The 21,572-nt window shown below is 38.9% G+C and overlaps 8 protein-coding genes across 10 annotated transcripts in view; 4 read left to right on the top strand and 4 right to left on the bottom strand.

Annotated features, from left to right (window-relative positions):
- The first annotated feature begins 236 nt into the window (after positions 1-236).
- On the top strand, positions 237-2,746 carry LOC17879162 (pentatricopeptide repeat-containing protein At4g30700). Its single transcript, XM_006285870.2, has one exon. The coding sequence runs from the start codon at positions 244-246 to the stop codon at positions 2,614-2,616; it is 2,373 nt and encodes a 790-aa protein (XP_006285932.1). The 5' UTR covers positions 237-243; the 3' UTR covers positions 2,617-2,746.
- A 220-nt stretch (positions 2,747-2,966) lies between these two features.
- Positions 2,967-8,588, top strand: LOC17879077 (pentatricopeptide repeat-containing protein At4g30825, chloroplastic). Its single transcript, XM_006284580.2, has 7 exons — positions 2,967-3,273; positions 3,857-3,961; positions 4,324-4,397; positions 4,481-4,584; positions 4,805-4,870; positions 4,960-5,163; positions 5,628-8,588. The coding sequence occupies exons 2-7, from the start codon at positions 3,894-3,896 to the stop codon at positions 8,358-8,360; spliced, it is 3,249 nt and encodes a 1,082-aa protein (XP_006284642.2). The 5' UTR covers positions 2,967-3,273; positions 3,857-3,893; the 3' UTR covers positions 8,361-8,588.
- Positions 8,589-8,673: 85 nt separating this feature from the next.
- Positions 8,674-10,771, bottom strand: LOC17878010 (myosin-binding protein 2). Its single transcript, XM_006282396.2, has 3 exons — positions 10,285-10,771; positions 9,060-10,143; positions 8,674-8,946 (listed from the first exon to the last, which is right to left on the bottom strand). The coding sequence occupies exons 2-3, from the start codon at positions 10,134-10,136 to the stop codon at positions 8,923-8,925; spliced, it is 1,101 nt and encodes a 366-aa protein (XP_006282458.1). The 5' UTR covers positions 10,137-10,143; positions 10,285-10,771; the 3' UTR covers positions 8,674-8,922.
- A 277-nt stretch (positions 10,772-11,048) lies between these two features.
- LOC17878176 (nuclear pore complex protein NUP43) lies at positions 11,049-13,335 on the bottom strand. The gene is made up of 5 exons (XM_006285191.2): positions 12,664-13,335; positions 12,330-12,399; positions 11,615-11,840; positions 11,444-11,517; positions 11,049-11,356 (listed from the first exon to the last, which is right to left on the bottom strand). Exons 1-5 carry the CDS (start codon positions 13,320-13,322, stop codon positions 11,303-11,305), a joined length of 1,083 nt encoding a protein of 360 aa, XP_006285253.2. The 5' UTR covers positions 13,323-13,335; the 3' UTR covers positions 11,049-11,302.
- Positions 13,336-13,483: 148 nt separating this feature from the next.
- On the top strand, positions 13,484-13,997 carry LOC17880506. Its single transcript, XM_006284730.2, has 2 exons — positions 13,484-13,714; positions 13,795-13,997. The coding sequence occupies exons 1-2, from the start codon at positions 13,506-13,508 to the stop codon at positions 13,925-13,927; spliced, it is 342 nt and encodes a 113-aa protein (XP_006284792.1). The 5' UTR covers positions 13,484-13,505; the 3' UTR covers positions 13,928-13,997.
- A 100-nt stretch (positions 13,998-14,097) lies between these two features.
- On the bottom strand, positions 14,098-16,151 carry LOC17877491 (heptahelical transmembrane protein 2). The gene is made up of 4 exons (XM_023778421.1): positions 15,707-16,151; positions 15,524-15,622; positions 15,348-15,426; positions 14,098-14,840 (listed from the first exon to the last, which is right to left on the bottom strand). The coding sequence occupies exons 1-4, from the start codon at positions 15,937-15,939 to the stop codon at positions 14,169-14,171; spliced, it is 1,083 nt and encodes a 360-aa protein (XP_023634189.1). The 5' UTR covers positions 15,940-16,151; the 3' UTR covers positions 14,098-14,168.
- A 1,747-nt stretch (positions 16,152-17,898) lies between these two features.
- Positions 17,899-21,019, top strand: LOC17881029 (histone-lysine N-methyltransferase ASHR3). The gene is made up of 11 exons (XM_006283483.2): positions 17,899-18,299; positions 18,657-18,803; positions 19,065-19,229; positions 19,341-19,367; positions 19,547-19,658; positions 19,773-19,866; positions 19,959-20,052; positions 20,131-20,209; positions 20,298-20,469; positions 20,557-20,637; positions 20,739-21,019. Exons 1-11 carry the CDS (start codon positions 17,946-17,948, stop codon positions 20,902-20,904), a joined length of 1,491 nt encoding a protein of 496 aa, XP_006283545.2. The 5' UTR covers positions 17,899-17,945; the 3' UTR covers positions 20,905-21,019.
- Positions 21,020-21,438: 419 nt separating this feature from the next.
- Positions 21,439-21,572, bottom strand: part of LOC17880783 (crossover junction endonuclease MUS81) — a 4,250-nt gene continuing 4,116 nt past the window's right edge. For all 3 annotated transcript variants that reach the window (XM_023778861.1, XM_023778862.1, XM_006285665.2), the window contains one exon: positions 21,439-21,572. The gene's annotated coding sequence lies outside the window, so the exon portion shown is untranslated.

The raw sequence follows: 21,572 nt of genomic DNA, 5'->3' as shown, positions 1-21,572 counted from the left end.
GAATCATAACAAAAAAAAAAAAAAATTTAGGATTCCCATTCTTTTCGGCTTAATTTTTTGAAAATTTGATCACTTACAAAACATAATCGTATCTCTTCACCGAATAGAGAGAAGTTGAAACTGACACGACCAAAATTACATTAACAAGAAAGAAACTGTTATAATTTGAAAGAAACTAAAAGGTAAAAAATGATTTAAATTTGATATGTTGTTTCGTGTTCTCTGAAAGGCAAAACACGCCAAATGCTACTACGGACCGTATCGGCCGCCACCGCCGAGACAACCGTCGCAAGCAAGAACAACTTTCTCGATCTCTTTAAAAGATCAACTTCTGTAGCTCACCTTGCACAAACCCATGCTCAGGTCATTGTCCATGGCTTCCGATACGATATCTCATTGCTCACCAAGCTTACCCAACGACTCTCCGACCTCGGCGCCATTTACTACGCACGCGACCTTTTCCTCTCCGTTAGAAGACCTGACGTTTTCCTTTTCAACGTCCTCATGCGCGGCTTCTCAGTTAACGAATCACCTCACTCTTCGCTCTCTGTGTTCGCCCATCTGAGGAAATCCACTGAACTCAAGCCCAACAGCTCAACCTACGCCTTCGCTATCTCGGCTGCTTCTGGGCTTCGTGACGAGAGACCTGGCTGTGTTATTCATGGTCAAGCGGTCGTTGATGGGTGTGACTCAGAGTTGCTGCTTGGGTCGAACATTGTTAAAATGTACTTCAAGTTTTTGCGAGCCGGAAATGCTAGGAAGGTGTTCGATAGAATGCCTGAGAAAGACACAGTTTTGTGGAACACGATGATCTCTGGGTACCGGAAGAATGAAATGTATGAGGAAGCTATTCAGGTTTTCAGGGATTTGATCAGTGACAGTTGTATACGTTTGGACACAACAACTCTGCTTGATATTCTTCCCGCTGTTGCAGAGTTGCAGGGGCTGACACTCGGGATGCAAATCCATAGTCTTGCGACAAAAACTGGATGCTACTCCCACAATTATGTTCTTACCGGATTTATCTCACTATACTCCAAGTGTGGAAAGATTAAAATGGCAACTACTCTGTTTCGTGAGTTTCATAAACCAGATGTAGTAGCTTACAACGCAATGATCCATGGATACACATCCAATGGGGAGACCAATCTCTCCTTAAGCCTGTTTAAAGAGCTGGTGTTATCAGGACAAAGGTTGAACTCAAGCACGCTAATGAGTCTGATCCCTGTCTCTGGTCATCTTATGCTTATATATGCCATTCATGGTTACAGCCTGAAATCAAATTTCCTGTCTCATACATCTGTCTCAACCTCGTTAACTACGGTTTACAGTAAATTGAATGAGATAGAATCAGCCCGGAAGCTTTTTGATGAGTCTCCGGAAAAAAGCTTGCCATCTTGGAATGCAATGATATCGGGTTACACCCAAAACGGGTTGACAGAGGACGCGATATCTCTCTTCAGAAGAATGCAGAAGTCTGAATTCAGCCCAAACCCGACCACTATAACTTGTATTCTGTCGGCTTGTGCGCAACTAGGAGTGTTGAGTTTGGGAAAATGGGTGCATGATTTAGTTAGGAGCACAGATTTTGAGTCTAGCATATATGTGTCAACAGCTTTGATTGGTATGTATGCGAAGTGTGGAAGCATTGCAGAAGCACGTCGGTTGTTTGACTTGATGCCGAGGAAAAATGAAGTTACATGGAACACAATGATTTCTGGTTATGGGCTTCATGGACATGGACAAGAAGCTCTGAATATCTTCTCTGAGATGTTGAATTCCGGCATTCTACCAACACCAGTCACTTTCCTCTGTGTGCTTTACGCTTGTAGTCATGCCGGCCTCGTCAAAGAAGGTGATGAGATATTCAATTCCATGATCCACCGGTATGGTTTTGAACCATCAGTCAAGCATTACGCCTGTGTGGTTGATATTCTTGGCCGAGCAGGACACTTACAGAGAGCATTGCAGTTTATAGAGGCAATGCCGATTGAGCCTGGTCCTTCTGTGTGGGAAACGCTGCTAGGAGCTTGTAGGATTCATAAAGATACAAACCTCGCCCGAACGGTCTCTGAGAAGCTGTTTGAGCTAGATCCAGACAATGTAGGATACCATGTTTTGCTTTCAAATATTCACTCAGCTGATAGAAACTATCCACAGGCTGCTACTGTTAGACAAACCGCCAAGAAGAGGAAACTAGCCAAAGCTCCTGGATATACCTTAATAGAGATAGGTGAGATGCCACATGTCTTTACCTCAGGTGATCAGTCACATCCACAAGTAAAAGCAATCTATGAGAGGCTGGAGAAGCTCGAAGGGAAGATGAGGGAAGCTGGGTATCAACCAGAGACTGAGTTGGCCCTGCACGATGTGGAGGAGGAAGAAAGGGAGCTCATGGTGAAGGTTCACAGCGAGAGGCTAGCCATTGCCTTTGGACTCATAGCCACTGAGCCAGGAACAGAAATCCGGATCATGAAAAATCTTCGCGTCTGTTTAGACTGTCACACCGCAACCAAACTCATCTCAAAGATCACAGAGAGAGTGATTGTTGTAAGAGATGCCAACCGCTTCCATCACTTCAAAGATGGTGTCTGCTCATGCGGAGACTATTGGTAGTGACTTGTTATAGTGTACTACTCATCCTGTAACATTATATCACTCATAATTGATCATTCATTTCTGACTCAACAAGCTTTGAATACTTGTTACCATCTATATGAGTACGCTTAAAATGTTGAAAACTTAAGGTATACGAAAAAAGTTGAGGAAGATCTTCTTTCAAAAAATCTACTTCTATGGTTAATAATGGGTAAAAACCCCATCGGTTACCCAAAACCCGTTTTTTGATAGGGTACTGGAACCCGTTTTTCATTCATTAAACAAAACGGGTTAAAAACGGGCGGGTACCCAAATTAATACAGACTCATCAATTAAACGACGTCGTTGCTTCAAAAGAATCAAAACACTAAACCTAGTCTTCTCCTTTCTTCTTCCCGTCGACATCAGATCAGTGAGTTCTTAGTGATTCCAACATCGATAATGAAGTCAAGACACTCGATTGCTGTTTGATTTCAAAGTGGGTTCTTTGATTCAATTCGTTTCCGTCACTTGCTCTTTGATTCAAGCGTTTTCTCTTTGTTGTGAAGCCAAAGTTCTTTGTCTCAATTCCGCCATTGTTGTTCAAGGATCGAGCTTGACATCATGGGTTTTAGATTGTGAAGACAGACACTCGATTCTGCTTTGGTATTTCGTAATTGCTGCTACACATCTCAGGTAAAGATCGATTCTAACTTTCTAAGTGTTGGTTCGTGTTTGTGTTTGCTTTGCTTCATAATCGCTGTTTGTGTTCGTGTCTGTGTTTGGGATTTTGATGTTTATAAAAGATTGCTGTTTGTGTTCATAATCGCTGTTTGTGTTCGTGTCTGTGTTTGCTTTGCTTCATAATCGCTGTTTGCTTTGCTTCATAAACTGCAAGTTTGTGTTCGTGTCTGTGTTTGATTTAGTTAAGTTTGTTTCGTATAAAACTTTGGCTCGTTTCATAACCCTTTGCTTTGATTTAGTTAAGTTTGTTTCGTTTAAGTTAAGGTAGTGATTGATCTGGTTTGAGAACGTCCATCAATGCTAGCTTTGTTTGTGTTTAATTTAACGAGAAACCAAACCAGTACTTTGTGTTTGTGGTTTTGATATTAGCTAGTTGCATCGTAATAATAATGTTTGTCTTATGGGGAAGCAGACACAAGATTATGTCTCCTGATGGAGCCGTTTGTGTTTAAGTTAACGAGAAACCAAACCAAACTCTACAGCAGTACTTCGCTAGTACATGATTTTGGACACATTTGATCTCATTGTCCTGTAGGTAGAGGACAGGACAAGAGGCTCACGCAGCAGCAATTATGGTGTTGGTATCTAATTCTACCCATCACAACAAGGAAATACATGTCAGAAGGAGAATCTCTGAGATGTATTCTTCATCCCTATCTTTTTCATTTGTTGCTTATGTTGCTTGCCTGTGCATATCGTCTAATATAAAACCCCCTGATGAATCTATTACGCATCGATCAGTATGAAGTGTTAGCATGTTTAGTACTAAGCTTCACATCTGATCATCTTATTTATAAAATTAATGAAGTAAAGGCACAAGTGACAGGCTCCATGGATATGTATCTGGATTGTTTCCCACTATTTCTCAGTATAAAATGGAGATTTTTAGTCACATGAATGAACATATGAGAAATAGATTTATCATTAGGTATCATCGTTGTAATTCTTTAGAAGCTGAGTATGTTCAGCCTCTCGATTATCAAATTCTTCTTGCTGATACAGATTCAATAGACGGGAAGAAGATTTTTCATCACTTAAAGAGTACAATGACTACTTGGAAGAAGTGGAGTGCATGGGTTAGTTACACTTGTGCTCCTTCCTTGTTTTCTGTATTCATGCCAGACAAGACCAATACATATACATTATTCTATTCCACCAGTATTTGACTTAATAGATGGAATAAATGTTGAGGCGATTGAGGAGAAGATTAAGAAATACTCTAAAGAGAATGCTGAACAGATAATGATTAATCGAGCTCGCAAGGTAATGCCTACAATTGCCTTTACTATTTCTTACCTTGGTTAAATGAAGATTGGAAAGCATGTCTGGTTATATTTCACTTTTTATCATCCTGATTTTCGGATTTAAGCTTTTTGCCATTATAAACATGTCAGACCTCAAGAAAAACTGTGCAAAATGGAAATAGTCTTGTTTCATTCTCTATTCGACAATCTTAGTCTAACTCTGCAATTTGCTCTAACAGGCTGAAGAATTAACTGCAGCCTTGGCAGCTTGCAAGGCCAAACCCCCACAAACTGATGCTGATACGGTAAATAGAGTTTTGATCTTCATATCGGCAAAAAGCTGAAGATTTCTGACGAAGCTAAAAAACTTTTTTGCTTGTTTATGTATTTGTAGTCGTCAAACCATGGGGTTACTGCTGGAACTGCATACGGTCAGGCTCCACGACCAACGGGAATGGGTCCACAACCAGTGCCTATAAAAGGAGGAGCAAAGCATCAACTTTACTCAATGGAAGGTGAAGCAGAGAGAGCTGGAGGATTTTCTATAGAGATAAGCAAGAGGAGGGCTTTGGAAGAAGCATTTGCAAGCATTTGGGTTTGATTCATGGAGAGATTTTAGTTTTATCTTTAAGAGAGTGACGAGGAGGTCTTTGTTGGTTGTTTAGCTTTGAGAATGGAAGTAATTAGAGTTTCCATGGTTGTCTCAGATCATTTTTGTTACTTTGTGTTGGGTTGTATGTATAGTTGACCAGACTCAATGATAAACATCAAGAAAATAGCCAAAATTAAATTTTTAATTCCATTTTGTTTTTTAATATATTATATACTGTACTATATATTATATGTTGGTCTGGTCCGACCAAATTGAACAATGAGGCCGATTTGATTTCCGGTTTACTGAAAATAGTCAAGCAATCCCACCACAGGAAGAAAGAAGCTATCTTGCTGGGGCGGGCGAGTAAGCTCTTCTACTATCCTCTCATTATCTCTATCTCTCTCTCTCTCTTGTGAAACAGAACTTTTAACTTTTAGTTTTGATTTGATCCGGCAATGTTTTTGTAGCTAGCGGTAATGGGTTCGTTAAGGTTTTCCATTCCACTGGACCCGTTCGACTCAAAAAGATTTCATTTTTCTGCGAACCCATTTCAGTTTCCTGATCAATTCCCAATTTTTTCAGTTACTAGTAGCTATGTTCCCGCCACTAGAATTGGTTCTCTCGTCAGGGCTGAGAAAATTCGAGTATCTCGTCTCGATGTTGAAGCAGAGGAGACCGAGAATGCTATTGATTCGGCGAGTGCAGCTAAGGTGGAGAGAAGCTCGAGTTCTAAATTGAAAAGTGGAAAGACCGTCAGTAGTGGTAATAAGAGAGGGACAAAGAAAGATGTAGTTAAAAAGTTCAGTTTCCGAAGAGAAAGCATTAACCTTGAGCTTGAGGAGTTGCTTGTGAACAATGGGGAAATGGATGTTAACTACTCCGCTATTAAGCCCACTTTGAGTTTGGAGCATTGCAATGGTATACTGAAACGTCTTGAGAGTTGCAGTGACTCTAATGCGGTCAAGTTCTTTGATTGGATGAGTTGTAACGGAAAATTGCAAGGTAACTTTAGTGCTTACAGTTTGATTCTTAGAGTTTTAGGAAGGAGACAAGATTGGGACCGAGCCGAGGATCTGATCAAAGAGTTGTGTGGGTTTCAGGGCTTCCAGCAGAGTTTTCAGGTCTTCAACACGGTTATATATGCGTGTGCTAAAAAGGGGAATGTGAAGTTAGGTTCAAAATGGTTTCAGTTGATGTTGGAGCTCGGTGTTCGACCAAATGTGGCTACAATAGGTATGCTCATGGGTCTCTATCAGAAGAATTGGAATGTTGATGAAGCGGAGTTCGCATTTTCTCAAATGAGGAAATTCGGGATTGTGTGTGAATCTGCTTACTCCGCGATGATAACGATTTACACACGTTTGAGATTATACGTTAAAGCAGAGGAAGTTATTGACTTGATGAAAAAAGATAGAGTGAGGTTGAAGCTTGAAAATTGGTTAGTGATGCTTAATGCTTATAGTCAGCAAGGCAAGATGGAACAAGCAGAATCTGTATTGACCTCTATGGAAGCCGCAGGGTTTTCTCAGAATATAATTGCATACAATACTCTAATAACTGGCTATGGTAAGGTTTCTAAAATGGAGGCTGCACAGAGTTTATTCCACCGCTTCTACGATATTGGGATTGAACCAGATGAAACAAGTTACAGATCAATGATTGAAGGTTGGGGCCGCGCTGACAATTATGATGAAGCAAAGCATTACTATCAAGAGCTGAAGCAGTTGGGATATAAACCCAATTCATCCAATCTTTTTACTTTAATCAATTTGCAGGCTAAATATGGAGACAAAGATGGTGCCATTAAGACAATCAAAGATATGGTTAATATTGGATGCCAGTACTCCTCAATCCTTGGCATCATTTTGCAGGCTTATGAGAAGGTTGGAAAGCTTGATGTAGTGCCTTATGTTCTCGAAGGTTCTTTTCATAACCATATCCTTATAAACCAGACTTCTTTCTCGATCTTAGTGATGGCTTATATCAAACATGGTATGGTTGATGATTGCTTGGCATTGTTGCGAGAAAAGAAGTGGAGAGACTCAGCATTTGAGTCCCACTTGTATCATCTGTTGATTTGCTCTTGCAAAGAATCTGGTCAACTTACGGATGCTGTGAAAATATACAATCATACATTGGAATCTGATGAAGAAATAAATCTGCACATTATATCCACAATGATTGACATTTACACAGTGATGGGCGAATTTGGTGAAGCGGAAAAGCTTTATTTAAAGTTGAAATCATCTGGAGTTGTTTTGGACAGGATTGGATTCAGCATTGTGGTACGGATGTATGTGAAAGCTGGATCCTTGGAAGAAGCCTGTTCTGTCCTAGAAACCATGGATGAGCAAAAAGACATTGTTCCGGATGTGTACTTATTTCGGGATATGCTTCGGTTATATCAGAAATGTGGTCTTCAGGATAAACTCCAGCTTTTATACTACAGGATTCGAAAGAGCGGGATCCATTGGGATCAGGAGATGTACAATTGTGTTATAAACTGTTGTGCACGTGCTCTTCCGCTTGATGAGCTCTCAAGTACTTTTGAGGAGATGATTCGAAATGGATTTACTCCTAATACAGTCACATTCAATGTCCTCCTTGATGTTTATGGGAAAGCCAAGCTCTTTGAAAAGGTTAACGGGCTTTTCTTGTTGGCGAAAAGACACGGAGTTGTGGATGTAATATCTTACAACACCATTATAGCCGCCTATGGACAGAACAAGGACTTCAAAAACATGTCGTCAGCGATTAAGAACATGCAATTCGACGGGTTTTCTGTGTCACTTGAAGCTTATAACTCTATGCTGGATGCATATGGGAAAGATAAACAGATGGAGAAATTCAGAAGCATCTTGAAGAGGATGAAGTCTACTTGTGGATCAGATCATTATACATATAACATCATGATCAATATATATGGAGAGCAAGGATGGATCGATGAAGTCACGGAAGTGCTGACAGAATTGAAAGAATCTGGACTTGGTCCTGACTTGTGTAGCTATAACACACTGATAAAGGCTTATGGTATAGGTGGTATGGTTGAAGAAGCTGTTGGGTTGGTGAAGGAGATGAGAGGAAAAAAGATAATACCTGATAAAGTAACTTACACCAATTTAGTCACAGCTTTGCGCAGGAACGATGAGTTTCTTGAGGCTATCAAATGGTCTTTGTGGATGAAGCAAATGGGTATATAAAATAGTTGATTCTTTATCTGTGTTTTTGTCTATAATGGCTGCTTCTTCTTAATAAAACCCCAAATGAGGCATGCGTGTACATTCTGATCAGAGTTAATGTAGCAAGTCTCAGTCTTTCAAAAAGAGTAGATCGGCTGAAAGTTGTCAGATTATGTCTGTAGAAAGTAGAGTTCCTTGATCTTATTGGTTCTTCAAAGAAAAGTTCCAAGTCCAGGTTTAAAGTGGTTATATTCAGATTCATTAAGCTGATTCTTGATTACAAGACATTCAGTTTGTATGATGGTTCCAAGTTCCAAGATTGGTTACAGATAAATCGTGGACCAAGAAAACAGACTTGTCTTTTGCATATCTCCTCAATATATATTTATATACAAAAAGCGACTAGGTATCCACAAGATGGTGTTTTTGCAAAGTGTCTCTCAAAAGACAATCTACAAAGAAAATTTGTGAGCTTTATACAAACATTTACAGATTTCGACTTTAGGCAAACAAACACAGAACACAATGACATACACTCAAAACAAACCAAAAATCTGCTAGTGCCTTTTTTTTTTTCTTTGTCTCATAGCCAGAAGTATAGCATTGCCTGTTCAATAAACATGCCAAATATATTTGTTAGTTGTAATAAAAAAAACTGATCACAGTTTTACCAGTCAAAATTTTTGTATGCATATAGTCAAAGTTTTTGTATGCATATACCTCTTGAACAGATATAATGGCTGGGTCGATCCAAGGTTGTAAATTTGCCATTGTATTCAAGCTTTTCTTTACTTCAGATGACTGCACAGAACTACTTTGCTCCTCCTTCACTTCCTTAAGTAGACTTATCTCTTCTTGCTTAATCACTCCACTGGTTTCAGGCTCTGTGTTTGTTTTTCCTCTCTCAAGTCGTTCTACTCTCTGTCTCAACTGCAGCAACTCAGCTTGATACTCTGCACGGTTTCTCTTACCACTTCTGTCTCTCGTCTGTTTTGATGATTTCTTTTCAATCTTTTTCTGCTTTGCAACCTTTATCACCATGGTGTCATCAGTTTTACACAAATTTTTTGCTTCCTCTTTTCTTTCTTGTGTATCTTCTTGAAAGTTTGACGAGCTTGCAAAATCTTCTTCTCCCTTGTTTAGTCCAGATTGAGACACTGAAGTCCTGTGCTGATCTCTCATAGAATCTCTAAAACCTGTAAGCTCTTTCACTTGCTCATTAAGTTTCTTGATCTGCTCCCAGTACACATCTAAGGAACTCTTCTGTGATTCCAAGCTTTGCTCAATAACTTCCTTCTCCTCGGGAATCGAAAAATCGGTAACCAATTCTGGAGAGGGTGTTTGAGATCTATCACTCAAAAACAAATCATTCATCTTCAACATATTTTCATCTAGATCATCATTCTCTTGAAGCTTAGCATCTAAGCTACTCAAATCACTAAACCCCAAGCTCAGAAGCTGGCTTCTATAAACTTCAACTTGATACGCAAGAGCAGTGACTTCAATCTCTTTCTGGTAAATCACATCCTCCAAGAGTGCAAACGACATCTCAGCGTGAGACATTTGCTCTTCGACCATTCTCTTGTACTGACCAGCTTCCATGGCCAGCTCCGCTTTCTCTCCTTGCAGCCTAAGAATCATTGACATGGCCTCGCTAGCTGACGTTGCAGATGCTTCTCTCTCTGCATTCAACTCATCTTGGAGCCTCTCAACAACTTCTTTGCGCTCATAAAGAGCGATTCTTAGATCATTTTTCTCAGCTCCAGGTATTCTAAAGCTGCGGCTTCGTTCAACCATGTTTCTTCTACAAAATTGACACATAGAGAATAGATTTAATGTTCTGTAATTGTTACTTCATATATAAACAAATCGTAAAACAATAAAGTATTGTATCTCCAAGAGATGAAGCAGAATCTTAATAAGAATAGAAAGAAACTCATTGTACCAGGACAGTTGCAGAAGAATGATTGGTGAAATTTGCAGATTTTGGGATGCGAGTGATGATTGATGACTATATTAATCTCTATGCTTCAGATAGAGGAGGTTTCAAGATTTTTGGTGAATTTCCACACAAGCATGTAGATAAAAATATAATTAAAGGGGAAATGATCCAAAAAGAGAATATAATCAATCACAAAAGACACGCCAGACCAAAGATCATTATGAATACAATATGAAAGCAAACAAAACTACAAAGATATCTCAGATCATAAACAGGACAAAGTTCTTCAAACTTTTTTCTCAGTAAAAGAAAGAATCAATATCGCAGTTGGAATGAGAAATTCTCATTAACAAAAGGGAAAGGGTCTGTATGAAAAAAGAAGAGTAGAAAATCATGTAAAATAATGAAGATATTCTGGAATATCTTAAGAAAAGAGCTGGAACAGTATTTGGTGAAATAATCTTCGAATGATTAAAGCTTATTTAGTGAGGCCTTTAAAATTTTGCGTGGGGCATGTCTTTCTCTCTTGTTTCGTGGTTTGAAAAGTTCTTGTTACCAAATTCTTCTAACTCTTTTTAAAGAATTGAAAAAGAATACAAAAAGAGAGGTTTCAAGAGTTTCAACGGCTCATTACAGGGCCAAGTATTAGCTCCGGTGGGACCTACAGCGGCCGACTTCTTTTCTGCCACGTGTGTCATTGTCGACTTTGAGGTTTAACTTTGGTGTGTCGGTATACACACACACTCGTACAGCGACAGAGATTCAGATGTTATAAAGCAAGTACTGCCAATCTTGAAGATCACTAACTTTTAAGATGAATACAAAAACTCATGTTTGTGCAGATTGTATCAAGATCTTTTTATAATGAAACTTATGAACACAGTCAAATTTTTGATTCCATCATCCTCACCATCTATCACCACCTTCTTCAACTACTTTCTTTTGGCTCACAGAAGCAAACTAAAAAAAACATATCATACCATACACGATTCCATATCCCGGGGATTAATATTTTTATCTACTAAGGCCTTGAGAAGACTGCAATTGATTCCCACTCTAAGCTACATATCACATCCTGTAGAATCCAATGTAACTAGCTTTAGAAGCCACACTTGGTCAAAGTAAACTAGTAGGTTGAAACAGAGTTAGATGGTGTTTTCACCTGTGGGTTTTGTCTGTCGATGTCGAAACTGTTAATGGCACAAGGCTCAGCCAGAAGCTCAATCGGTTCTTCCCCTGAATCAAAAATAATAAGCAGGGGGTAAAAAGAAACATCAGTTTCGGTAAGATATATAAGATCAAACAAATAATGTGGTAGACAAAGTCTTAGTACCTTGCTCAATGACACCAAGGATTCCATCTTCCGAGCATGTCATTACAGGAAGAATTCTTGAGGATGAGATGTTGGATTTTGTGTAGGAGTCATACTTAACTTCCCATACCTCACTTTCAGACAGAGGATTGTTTATATTCTCACTTGCTCCAACACCAGAAAGAACTATGGGTTGCTGTGGCCACCGAAGATCCCAAGCAAAAACAGAACCTGCAGAACCTCCCGCCTAAACACATCGCATCAAGATAAAGCTATTAGATCATGCTTCTAACTTGCGGCGATATTAATACATTATCCAATAAACTCAATGAGTCGTTTCAGTTTTAAACATGATACACCAACCAAATACACTGAACATTTATTAGTATGTGAGCAAGATAAGAAAATGTTCTTGAAACTAGTGAAGGACTGACTGATTATAAGGTATAAAGAAGATATCCTCCAGCCTCAAGGTGGTTTAATATTCTAACATAGGCAGTCCTTTTAAAATTTCACAAGGAAGAAATGTAAGATTACTTTTCCGAGGCCATACACCGTAAATTTGGCAAAGAATAAGATTGAGGATCACACTAAAAATTATCAGAGGATCACAATAAAAAGTCTCATATTTATCAGTGTATACTGTATAGTGATTAGTGAATATGGTTGTTAAAAACTTCGAATAGATAACACCAAATTTCACTAACACACGCCTCACACAGAAGGAAGTACTTACAATGCAAGTGTGCTTTCGAGATGGATGAATGTCAATGGAATGGACAACTGCAGAAATTTTGCCTTCAAACCTGCAATGTTATCATCAGATGAAACACAAGACTGCATGTTTCTTTAAATAAACTACTAAATCAGAGGATTCAACTTTCCCATTCCCAACTTTAACTTGCTAAACAACTCACAGAATAAAATGACAGAGAGTAATATACTAACCCAATCGAACAACTTTCAAGTTCCATATCATTGAAAAGCAATCATGCCAAGAATTCAAACCAGATTGCACTAGCATGAATTCAACCATTAATAAAACTCTTTGAAAAGAGCTGAGTACTCACCAGTTCCCTTTGAGCTGCGAAACAGCTTCACCAGACTTCCTCTGATCCCACAATTGCAAACCAAAACCATATCCTCCAGTGACAAACTCAGTAGGCGACGCCCATTTCACAGCTCTATAAGCCACAAGGCCATTCCCATCAAAGACCTTTCTGTGTCTTAAACCTTCACCATTCACAATCTTCACTACATTCACTCTCCCATCTTCACCAACAGTCACACATTCTCCTCCCTCCCTCCAATCCACACCTTCCACGCGTCCCACATGGAACATCTCACCTTCTGCCACGTATACCTCCTCAATCGCAGCTCCTTCCACCAAATCAACCATCAGAACATGAAGGGAACCAGAAGACGTAGCTGCTGAAACCATAGGTTTGAATGAACCGCCACCACCGCCGTTTCCAGCGATTTCCAGTGAAGAAACGCGAGAAGGTGAAGTCCACGAAGATAAAGACTCGATTAAAGGGTTCGAGTTCTGATTCCCTCTGGGGTTTGGGTCAAGCGATTGGATCTCAATTGATGAAGCATCACAATCCGGGTCATAGAACGCTGAAGCGAAGAAACGATTCAAAGCGGAAGCTTGTGGAAGCCATCTAACTCCGTCTACAAACTTCGATTGTGGTATCCTATGGACCTGGAACGAATCCTGCATCTCCATAGCTCCAAAGGTTTCTACTTTCTAGGGTTTTTGGAGCAAACAAGAACTATGGTGGGAAAAATGAAGAAGGTTCAGAATTGTTTAAGATAAATTACCTAATTTACCCTCAAACCTTTGCTGTTATCACAAAAACAACATCGCCCTTATCACCATGTCTGAGAATCTCATTCCGGGAAAGTGAAAATGCTGACCTTACAACACACTAGCTTCATCTCATTCTCTCCTAACGACAACCTCCGAGGTTTTGCTAATGGATTCACGATAGTCTCGAAAAAAAGAGAATTTGCAGAGAAATCAAACGAGAAACGAACCGTCTTGCGAATCAAAGTCCCGAACACAATTCTTGCTCGATCTGCGATCGCCGTTCTGGGTTTGGGATTCATTGATGCTGGGTAAGATATTTTCACACTCACAAAGCGCGAAAACTAAAGAGTATATATGTAGTGCTTATCATAGTATTCTTAAAATTCAGGTATAGTGGTGATTGGTCAAGAATAGGCGTGGTCTCCAAAGAAACAGAGGAACTGTTGAAGATTGCTGCTTTTCTTGTTGTTCCTCTCTGTATCTTTCTTACACTTTCATTTTCCGATGATACAACTGATTAATGGTTCCATGACTCCTTCTATAATATATACACTCAGCAAGTATAAAAGCTCTGCTTAGTTCATCGCAATATTCAACTAGATTAGATCTGCTTATGGAATCTAGAAGCTTGAACAGTACTTGTAAGCGAAAGTGACTTTACTTTTGGATATCTTGGATAGCACATTGTGTCTTCTATGGGGACAAACATACATTGATACATTGAATGAAGTATCACTAAATGTTGTACAATGTGTTTTCGAGTTAAAAGGCACAGGAAGGTGAAGCCCGTCGAAAATCCATGATAAGAAGACTGGCAACACTATGAGCAAGAGCTCCTAAGACTACAAACACATGGAAAATCTGATGGCTATGTCCTGCGATATCGAAAGCTCCAGGCTTCCATCTTTCAGGGATGCGGGTAACGTAAAACGCAGCTCCTGTTGCATACAACACAGCCATCGCAAGTTCATATACGAGAGCAATTAGCACATTGGGATGATCCTTGTGAAGGTAAAGCACATGTGAGGCCGGTATGACGCCAGAGAATCCCATTGTTAAGAAAAGAGCTGCTCTGAAAGATCTGAAACGTGGAGCTGAGAGAGATGGAGAGAGGAGTGCGATGATGGCGAGGAGACCAAGGATTGAGATGGAGGAGAGGTAGAAGAGACGCCAGTAAGTATGGCAGGAGAATGCATAGTAGATAGGTGCGAAGAAGGAACAGACGATCATGAGGGAGATTCCAGCGTAGTCTAGGCGCCAGAAGAAGAGGTTGAATCTTCTGGAGTGACAGGCAAAGAGGTGTGACATGGAACTGCAGATCAAACAGCCCATTGCTCCGGATAAGAACACGAGCCACGGCCATTTCGGAACGGTCTCGTAGTGAATATCTCCTCGAGAATTTAGGAGGGAGCTAGTGTGTGTCACGTTCAAATCCTGCCAATAGAGACATTACCAAATCATAAGCTTTTCAGTTGGCAAAGACACCAGCCTTTTTTTCTTTCTTAAACCCGTTGAAAACTCATGTTAGTTGGAGAGTTAGGTGAGCACAGAGAAAGTCTTACAGAAATTGAAGTGAGAGAAAATCCAAGAAAAGATCAGAAACATAGACATAGTGGGAGCAGGTTACAAGAACGTTTACATGATTTGTGCCCAAAAAAATACAAATCTAACGACAAGGAATTACAAGTTTCCTTAATTCCCGTGGAAAATCACGTGAGTTCAAAAGTAGGTGGGGAGATAAATCAAGTCTATAGAAACTGAAGTATCCATTAACACATAAAGATAGAAAAATCCAAAGAAAACATCAATCACATGGTTGCAAAGCATTTTATATGTTAGAAAGCATTTTATATGTTAGAAAGCATTTGCACTTGCATTACATGCTTTTAAAAATTAGAATAAACAATGAAACAGAGAGAATAGGAAAGGAAGAATCTTTACGTGATGCAGAGTTTGATCGGTGGAGAAGTAAACATCTTTTGAAATCGCCATTGACGGCCATGGCCAGCGAATTGTTGCTCTGTCATTAGGACCCACAACAAAACACACAGCTCAAAAAGTTGAATTTTTTACTCTTAAAAACCAAATGACGGTTGTGACCTCGAGGATTTGCTTACCCGGAGAGAATGCTAACGAAGCCGGCGAGGCCAAGCTCCGTCGTCTCCATGGAACTCACAACCATCATCCAAGCAAATATCACAAACCCACATAAATGCCTGCCAAAATTTCAAAATCTCGAATTTTTAAAAACCCCCCAAAAAAAGAAAAAACATAAGAAAAAAAGGAAAAAGGAAACATACGTCCAGATATTGAGAGTCTCATTGTGCCATGAGAAGGCGCTGAAGAAAGTGTCTTTGATGGACCACTCGCATCGGTAATGATTGTGTATGAACTCGTTGTCTTTCAAATACCTAGGTAACTCCTCAAACTTCTTCAATCTCTTCTCAGATCTCTTCTTTTCTCCTGAATCCATACTTTTCCCATTTCTCTCCGTTACCTTCTGAGATTCCCTCACCGCCCTCCGTTTCTGCATGATTGATTCCCCTCCCTCTCGCAGCTCGCCGGGGAAAAGGAGGAGAAATCGAGTGACGATATCCAACTCCGGAGAATCAACAACCGTCGATTTCTCTCTCTCTCTCCGTTTGATATTCTTTATTTCTTTCAAAATACAGAATCTGAGATTGTTTTGCTTTTCTTTTGTTGTTTGCCGATGTTCGTGGGACGCTTCATCGGCCTACTTATACGGAGATGAAAGCTCTTTGAATTTTAAAAAACCAGCAAGCCAAGCTTCGTGATTTTTAAAAAACTTACGTGGCGGCTTTGACCGGTCCTTCTCGACACGTGTTATTTTTTCATTGGTTTAATAGTTTCGCTTTAGAGTGTGGGAGGATACAGCTGATTAGTTTTTTACCCGCCGTGTCAGTTTGAAACAAAAGAAAATATTAAAGTTACAGTTGGAAGGTGAGAAATGCAGATTTTGTGGTCTCTCTCTCTCTCTCTCTTATTTCTTAAGTTACATAATACATATAACACAACTAGAGTAGAGTGACGTAATTGTGTTGAAGAGCAGGTAAATTACTCTATATTGTAGGGTTGTATTACTGGCATAAGATTCTTTAAGGAGATCGATTTTTGATTCATAAGACAAGACACCACGTACACTTTTATCAATATTATATGAACATGATGAATATGTCATTAGTTTAATCTAAAACGCGTCAAACATTTGGATTAAAAAATAAAAAAAAAGTTTGATAACTGAATGAATGGTTCGCTTACCAAAGAAAAAATATAGTTGGCCCAGAATTTTATGTTGGCATGTTACTACATTGTTATTATCATTAAATTTATAAATTTTTATTACAACATTGTAACACCACAATGAACGGTGAGGGATCATCGGATCGGACTGAACGAGGATACCATATTTGAATAACCAAAGAATATCAAACCAGCAGAAGAATTTTTGAATAAAGCACAGATCAACGTGCCAAGGATTTAACAAAGGATCCGTTAGTGCAATAAAAGCTGGTAACCTTATGATTATTTAACAAAAGATTTATTTTGTAATCTAGATTAGTTTAGAGTTCTCGACTTGGATAGATATATTTTGAATTTTCAGATCAAGATAACGTGGACTCGGTTTGATCAAATCCAATTTCATATAAAGAAGAATACTTCAATATAACATAGAAAACAATTTGTTTCCGTTTAGAAAAAGCGTGTAATATTTTTCCATTAAAGATTTGTATATTTTACAATTCACACACACCATTTGTATGTATATTGCTTTTTTGTATTATAGTTTGTTTTGTGTAAATTATAATACCAATAGTTGTCGTGAAGTGAACAAATCTTTATAGTTTGCTTTGTTGGTCCGTTTTTCATCTAAACTCGATATCTTAGACGCCATAATTTCTTGCTACGAGGATTACTCATTAGTCATTAACTTTGTAAAATTGTATAAAAAAAAGGTGAGTATTGCGTGGGAGTGGGTATAAACTGCTGAAATCTAGACACATATATAACTATTACTTTACTACATTTTGTTGCAATAATATAGTTTAACAAAGCAATTCACGCCAGTTTTTTATTTTATTTTTGGTGCTAAGTATCCAAAAAAAACGAACCAAATATCTTGTTTTATAACTAACAAACCAAACACTGATCAATCAAATATACTTCCAATTCATAAGTTTGATTTAAATGTTTAGCGATTTTGTTTCATATGTTCGGTTTTACCAACATTGAGTATTGCGTGTGGCACTGTTATTGGTAGATATGAATTTTGTGTTTTTTAAGGTGGGTAGAGAGAATTAAACAAGAAATCAAGCAAATAAAAGTTTGGGGCAATTACGAAATTGTATGAAAATACGAGACCTCTTTTGTATAAAATATTTGGAGGACAAATCTCCCGCGTTAGATTCCCTCCATATCTTTGGTTCATGTCTCTTCGCTATACGCCTACCCACACAGACAAAAGGCAACTGTCTTCTTCTTCTTCTTCTTACACTTTCATCTTGTCCTTGCGAGTGTGGTATGTTAGATCTGGGAAACATGTCTATGTCTGCATCCGTCGCTCTCACTTGTTGCCCTGCTTTTCTTCCGGCGGCTTCAGGACCTGAATTAGCCAAATCTATCGATTCACCGGGAAACCTGGCCGGAGACTGCGATGGGGAACAATTACCGGTGATTCCTCCGGAAGAAGTGGTCAGAGACGTTAAGATTGCTAATGGAGTCACTGCTCTAATCAGGAAACAGGCCCCGTCTGACCGAGTCAAGAAAGGGTTGATCCTGGAAGATCATGTGAGAAATTGGGTCAACAGAAGAGTGGCTTCTGGAGTTTCGGAGTCGACATGTTTCCTCCCTTTTCTTGTTGGAGCCAAGAAAACGGTATTTTGTGTGTTTCTCTTTATTTAGTTTTCTATTGTTTTGAGTGTGTGTGTGTGTGTGTGTGTCTGTATTTCCACCTTTTTTTGGTGGTGAAACTATGAGTTCTGCAATGGAATTTTTGTTGGATACGTTGTCTCTTGAATTTTGAAGTTCGTGTGAAGTTATAGATTGGTATTGGATCTGTGTGATTATGAATTTACTCTTTTTGGCGTTAGTTCTATCCGTTTAAGGTTTCATATGTTTTCCATGTTCATTTAGATATTGTTTTATTCTAGAGTTATTGTTCATCAAATTTTGAAGTCGTTTAGTGATTTGTGAAGTTTTTAGATTTATTGACTATATGGGATTCAATGTCAGGTTGATTGTCTTGTTTGCCATAAGCCTGTGTATCCGGGAGAACAATTATTATGTTCTGTTCGTGGCTGTGAAGGCGCTTATCACTTGCTCTGTGCAAAAGGAAGTCTTGGTCTTTCAAATTCAAGCAAATTTAGGTGCCCTCAACATGTAAGATCCTCATTCTTTATTAGAATTAAAGAAGACTTCTTCACGTTTGTTGGTTTGCTTTATATCCAACTAAGCATATCGTATACTTGTCCACGGATCTCAACCTTTTGTTAGTTCCCTGGCTGTTATTTTGGTAGAAATGCTCATAGAAAAAATAGGCCATCAAATAGGATATGTAACAGTGATTAGGTAGGGAATGGAAATGGATTAGATTGTTTGTGCGGTATCTCTCAGTTTCATCTGATAGAATGGAGTATGCAGGAGTGCTTTGTCTGCAAGAAAAAAACACAATGGCGGTGTGTCAAGTGTCCAATGGCTGCTCATGATAAACATTCTCCCTGGCCCAAAGAAACACTTCACCTGAAAGACCAACCAGGAAGAGCACTTTGTTGGAGGCATCCAACTGATTGGCGGCTAGACACAAAGGTCAGTTTCTCAGCTCCCCTCATTCAATAGATCCAATCAGAAGATTCTTACAATCTGTATTCTCATACAGACTCACTCACAAGTCTGATAAGTTATCTGTTGGTTGAACAGCATGCAGTTGCGCAGAGTGAGATGGAGGTCAGTGTTTCTCTGCCACGTGCTTACCATAGTGACTGTAATTAGGTAGCCTAGTTGCGTAGACTTGTAGCTCCGAAATGAAAAGAGGGAAGAGATTGGAAAGCTGGATATTTTTTTTGTTTTTTCTCACACAACTTCAAGAGCTAAGCAAGTAAGTTTATCTACTTTGATATTAGCAGGTTTTTTGCCAGTTGCCTTTGCCATATGTTGAAGAGGAGTTTAAGATTGACTTCACATGGAAGGATTCTGTTGTGAAAGATGATCCCCCTCCTTATGTGCACATTAGACGGAGTATCCTTCGTAGTTTCCAAACAACTAACTTTTTTCGGTTCAATGTTACTGCCATATGAGTACATGATTCTCATTTCGCTCTACATTATTGTGTCTTTCCTTGACTGAGTTAAGATATTTACTTCGTGAAAAAGAAGCGTGATGATGCTAACGATGGTGTCGGGTGCACAAATTGTGGCCCTACTTGCTGTAGAAGCTGTGTTTGCAGGTATACTTGCTGATCAACAAACAAATCTTATCTGTTAACCAGAAAAGGAAATGTCGTTTGAATAGTTTCTGCTTTTGGAAAAATTCTCGCAGGTTCCAATGTGTAAGCTGTTCAAAAGGATGTGGATGTCCTGAAACTTGTGGAAACAGACCATTCCGCAAAGAGAAAAAGATGAAACTTGTTAAGGTAAAAGTAGTCTCTATTTAATGACTCTTGCATTAGGCATTGTTTTTATCTTGACATGTCATGTTATTGTTTTTACAGACTGAACACTGTGGTTGGGGAGTAGAGGCAGCAGAATCAATCAACAAAGAGGACTTTATTGTCGAATACATTGGTGAAGGTAAACTATCTTGATGTTGTATTTTGAGCCTTATGGTTTTGGTGGAAAGGGGCAGAGTATCTAGTGACTAATCTCACTCTATCCACAGTGATTAGTGATGCTCAATGTGAGCAAAGGCTTTGGGATATGAAAAACAAAGGCATTAAAGAGTTTTACATGTGTGAGATTCATAAAGACTTCACGATTGATGCCACCTTCAAAGGGAACACCTCTCGGTTTCTGAACCACAGCTGCAACCCCAATTGTGTATTGGAAAAGTGGTAAAGCATATAAATATGTCGATTAGGCTGAGTAAGAGAGAATGCATTACGTTTTAATTATTGTAAAATGTGTGGTTATTTTAACAGGCAAGTTGAAGGTGAGATCCGTGTAGGTGTCTTTGCAGCTCGTCAGATAGAAGCAGGAGAGCCACTTACATATGACTACAGGTCAAGTTTCGGACCATTTGTTTCTTCTTCTTCTTCTTCTTCCAATTAGCTTAAGTAATCTGAGATTTTGATATATATTGCTTCTCTTTGTTTAATGGCAGATTTGTGCAGTTTGGGCCTGAAGTTAAGTGTAATTGTGGGTCTGAAAAGTGTCAAGGTTATCTGGGGACAAAGAGGAAAGAACCAAACCGTTTGATTGTGTCTTGGGGAGCTAAACGCAGAAGAGTGTCTCCCCGACGTAAAGCCCGTAAATTGGTGCAAGATTAGCTGCAAATATCTGTAAAATAAATGTGCTTTAGTTTCTTTATTGTAGTAATTTCTGTGGAGTTATCTTTACGGACACACAAGACTTTAATGAGGGAAATAAAGAACTGATTCTTTATACTTTCATACTAAATTGCTGCAAGATTTTGTTAAGAAAGAAACGATGAATCTTTCCTAACCCTCTTTAAAAAATCCATTCTCTAAATCTTCTATCATGATCGACCAATTCCAGAGCTATCAATCTCTCTATAGCACTATGCTTGCACCATCATATTTGGTAACTTATTGAATACAATGCCTCTTCAAATATTATTACAAAATTACATTAAGGAGTTGAAAAATTCAGGTTTGGCTCAAATAAATAAATAAGCAGAGTAAGAGCAAATTCAGGTTTGGCTCCGATTCTGGTCGAGAAATTCCAAAAAGCTTATATACCGTTCAAGTTGGTTCAGTTTCAACCTGAACAAGGTTTGGTTTTTATCCTATCGACGTGGTGTTAGAGAAAGAGAATGATTATGTTTCGGAATCGGAACAGAATGAATGAATATATATATATATATATATAATTTGAAAGCATATATAGCTGGTCAGTCCCTTGGATTCAGCTAGCAGTTATACAATCGTGAGCCTAAAAGTCGCTTTGATATGTTTCGGATCCCTCTCTCTCTCTC

Source organism: Capsella rubella, unplaced genomic scaffold (assembly GCF_000375325.1).
Source record: "Capsella rubella cultivar Monte Gargano unplaced genomic scaffold, Caprub1_0 scaffold_7, whole genome shotgun sequence".
Taxonomy (NCBI): Eukaryota; Viridiplantae; Streptophyta; class Magnoliopsida; order Brassicales; family Brassicaceae; genus Capsella; species Capsella rubella.
The sequence above is the reverse complement of the archived record's forward strand: the minus strand, read 5'-3'. Positions and strand labels throughout refer to the sequence as shown.

Coding starts and splice junctions, on each gene's coding strand:
- LOC17879162 (XM_006285870.2), top strand. CDS start 244: ATGCTACTACGGACCGTATCGGCCGCCACCGCCGAGACAACCGTCGCA.
- LOC17880506 (XM_006284730.2), top strand. CDS start 13,506: ATGCTGACCTTACAACACACTAGCTTCATCTCATTCTCTCCTAACGAC. Junction 13,715..13,794: donor TTGGGATTCATTGATGCTGG/GTAAGATATTTT, acceptor CTTAAAATTCAG/GTATAGTGGTGATTGGTCAA.
- LOC17881029 (XM_006283483.2), top strand. CDS start 17,946: ATGTTAGATCTGGGAAACATGTCTATGTCTGCATCCGTCGCTCTCACT. Junction 19,230..19,340: donor ATTGGCGGCTAGACACAAAG/GTCAGTTTCTCA, acceptor TTGGTTGAACAG/CATGCAGTTGCGCAGAGTGA. Junction 19,659..19,772: donor TTATGTGCACATTAGACGGA/GTATCCTTCGTA, acceptor GACTGAGTTAAG/ATATTTACTTCGTGAAAAAG.
- LOC17877491 (XM_023778421.1), bottom strand. CDS start 15,939: ATGCAGAAACGGAGGGCGGTGAGGGAATCTCAGAAGGTAACGGAGAGA. Junction 15,623..15,706: donor GAGACTCTCAATATCTGGAC/GTATGTTTCCTT, acceptor AAATTTTGGCAG/GCATTTATGTGGGTTTGTGA. Junction 15,427..15,523: donor TTCGTTAGCATTCTCTCCGG/GTAAGCAAATCC, acceptor TCCTAATGACAG/AGCAACAATTCGCTGGCCAT.
- LOC17878176 (XM_006285191.2), bottom strand. CDS start 13,322: ATGGAGATGCAGGATTCGTTCCAGGTCCATAGGATACCACAATCGAAG. Junction 12,400..12,663: donor TCGCAGCTCAAAGGGAACTG/GTGAGTACTCAG, acceptor ATAACATTGCAG/GTTTGAAGGCAAAATTTCTG. Junction 11,357..11,443: donor TCGACAGACAAAACCCACAG/GTGAAAACACCA, acceptor TGGATTCTACAG/GATGTGATATGTAGCTTAGA.
- LOC17879077 (XM_006284580.2), top strand. CDS start 3,894: ATGGTGTTGGTATCTAATTCTACCCATCACAACAAGGAAATACATGTC. Junction 3,962..4,323: donor AGAAGGAGAATCTCTGAGAT/GTATTCTTCATC, acceptor TTGCTGATACAG/ATTCAATAGACGGGAAGAAG. Junction 4,871..4,959: donor CACAAACTGATGCTGATACG/GTAAATAGAGTT, acceptor ATGTATTTGTAG/TCGTCAAACCATGGGGTTAC.
- LOC17878010 (XM_006282396.2), bottom strand. CDS start 10,136: ATGGTTGAACGAAGCCGCAGCTTTAGAATACCTGGAGCTGAGAAAAAT. Junction 8,947..9,059: donor CCATTATATCTGTTCAAGAG/GTATATGCATAC, acceptor TTTATTGAACAG/GCAATGCTATACTTCTGGCT.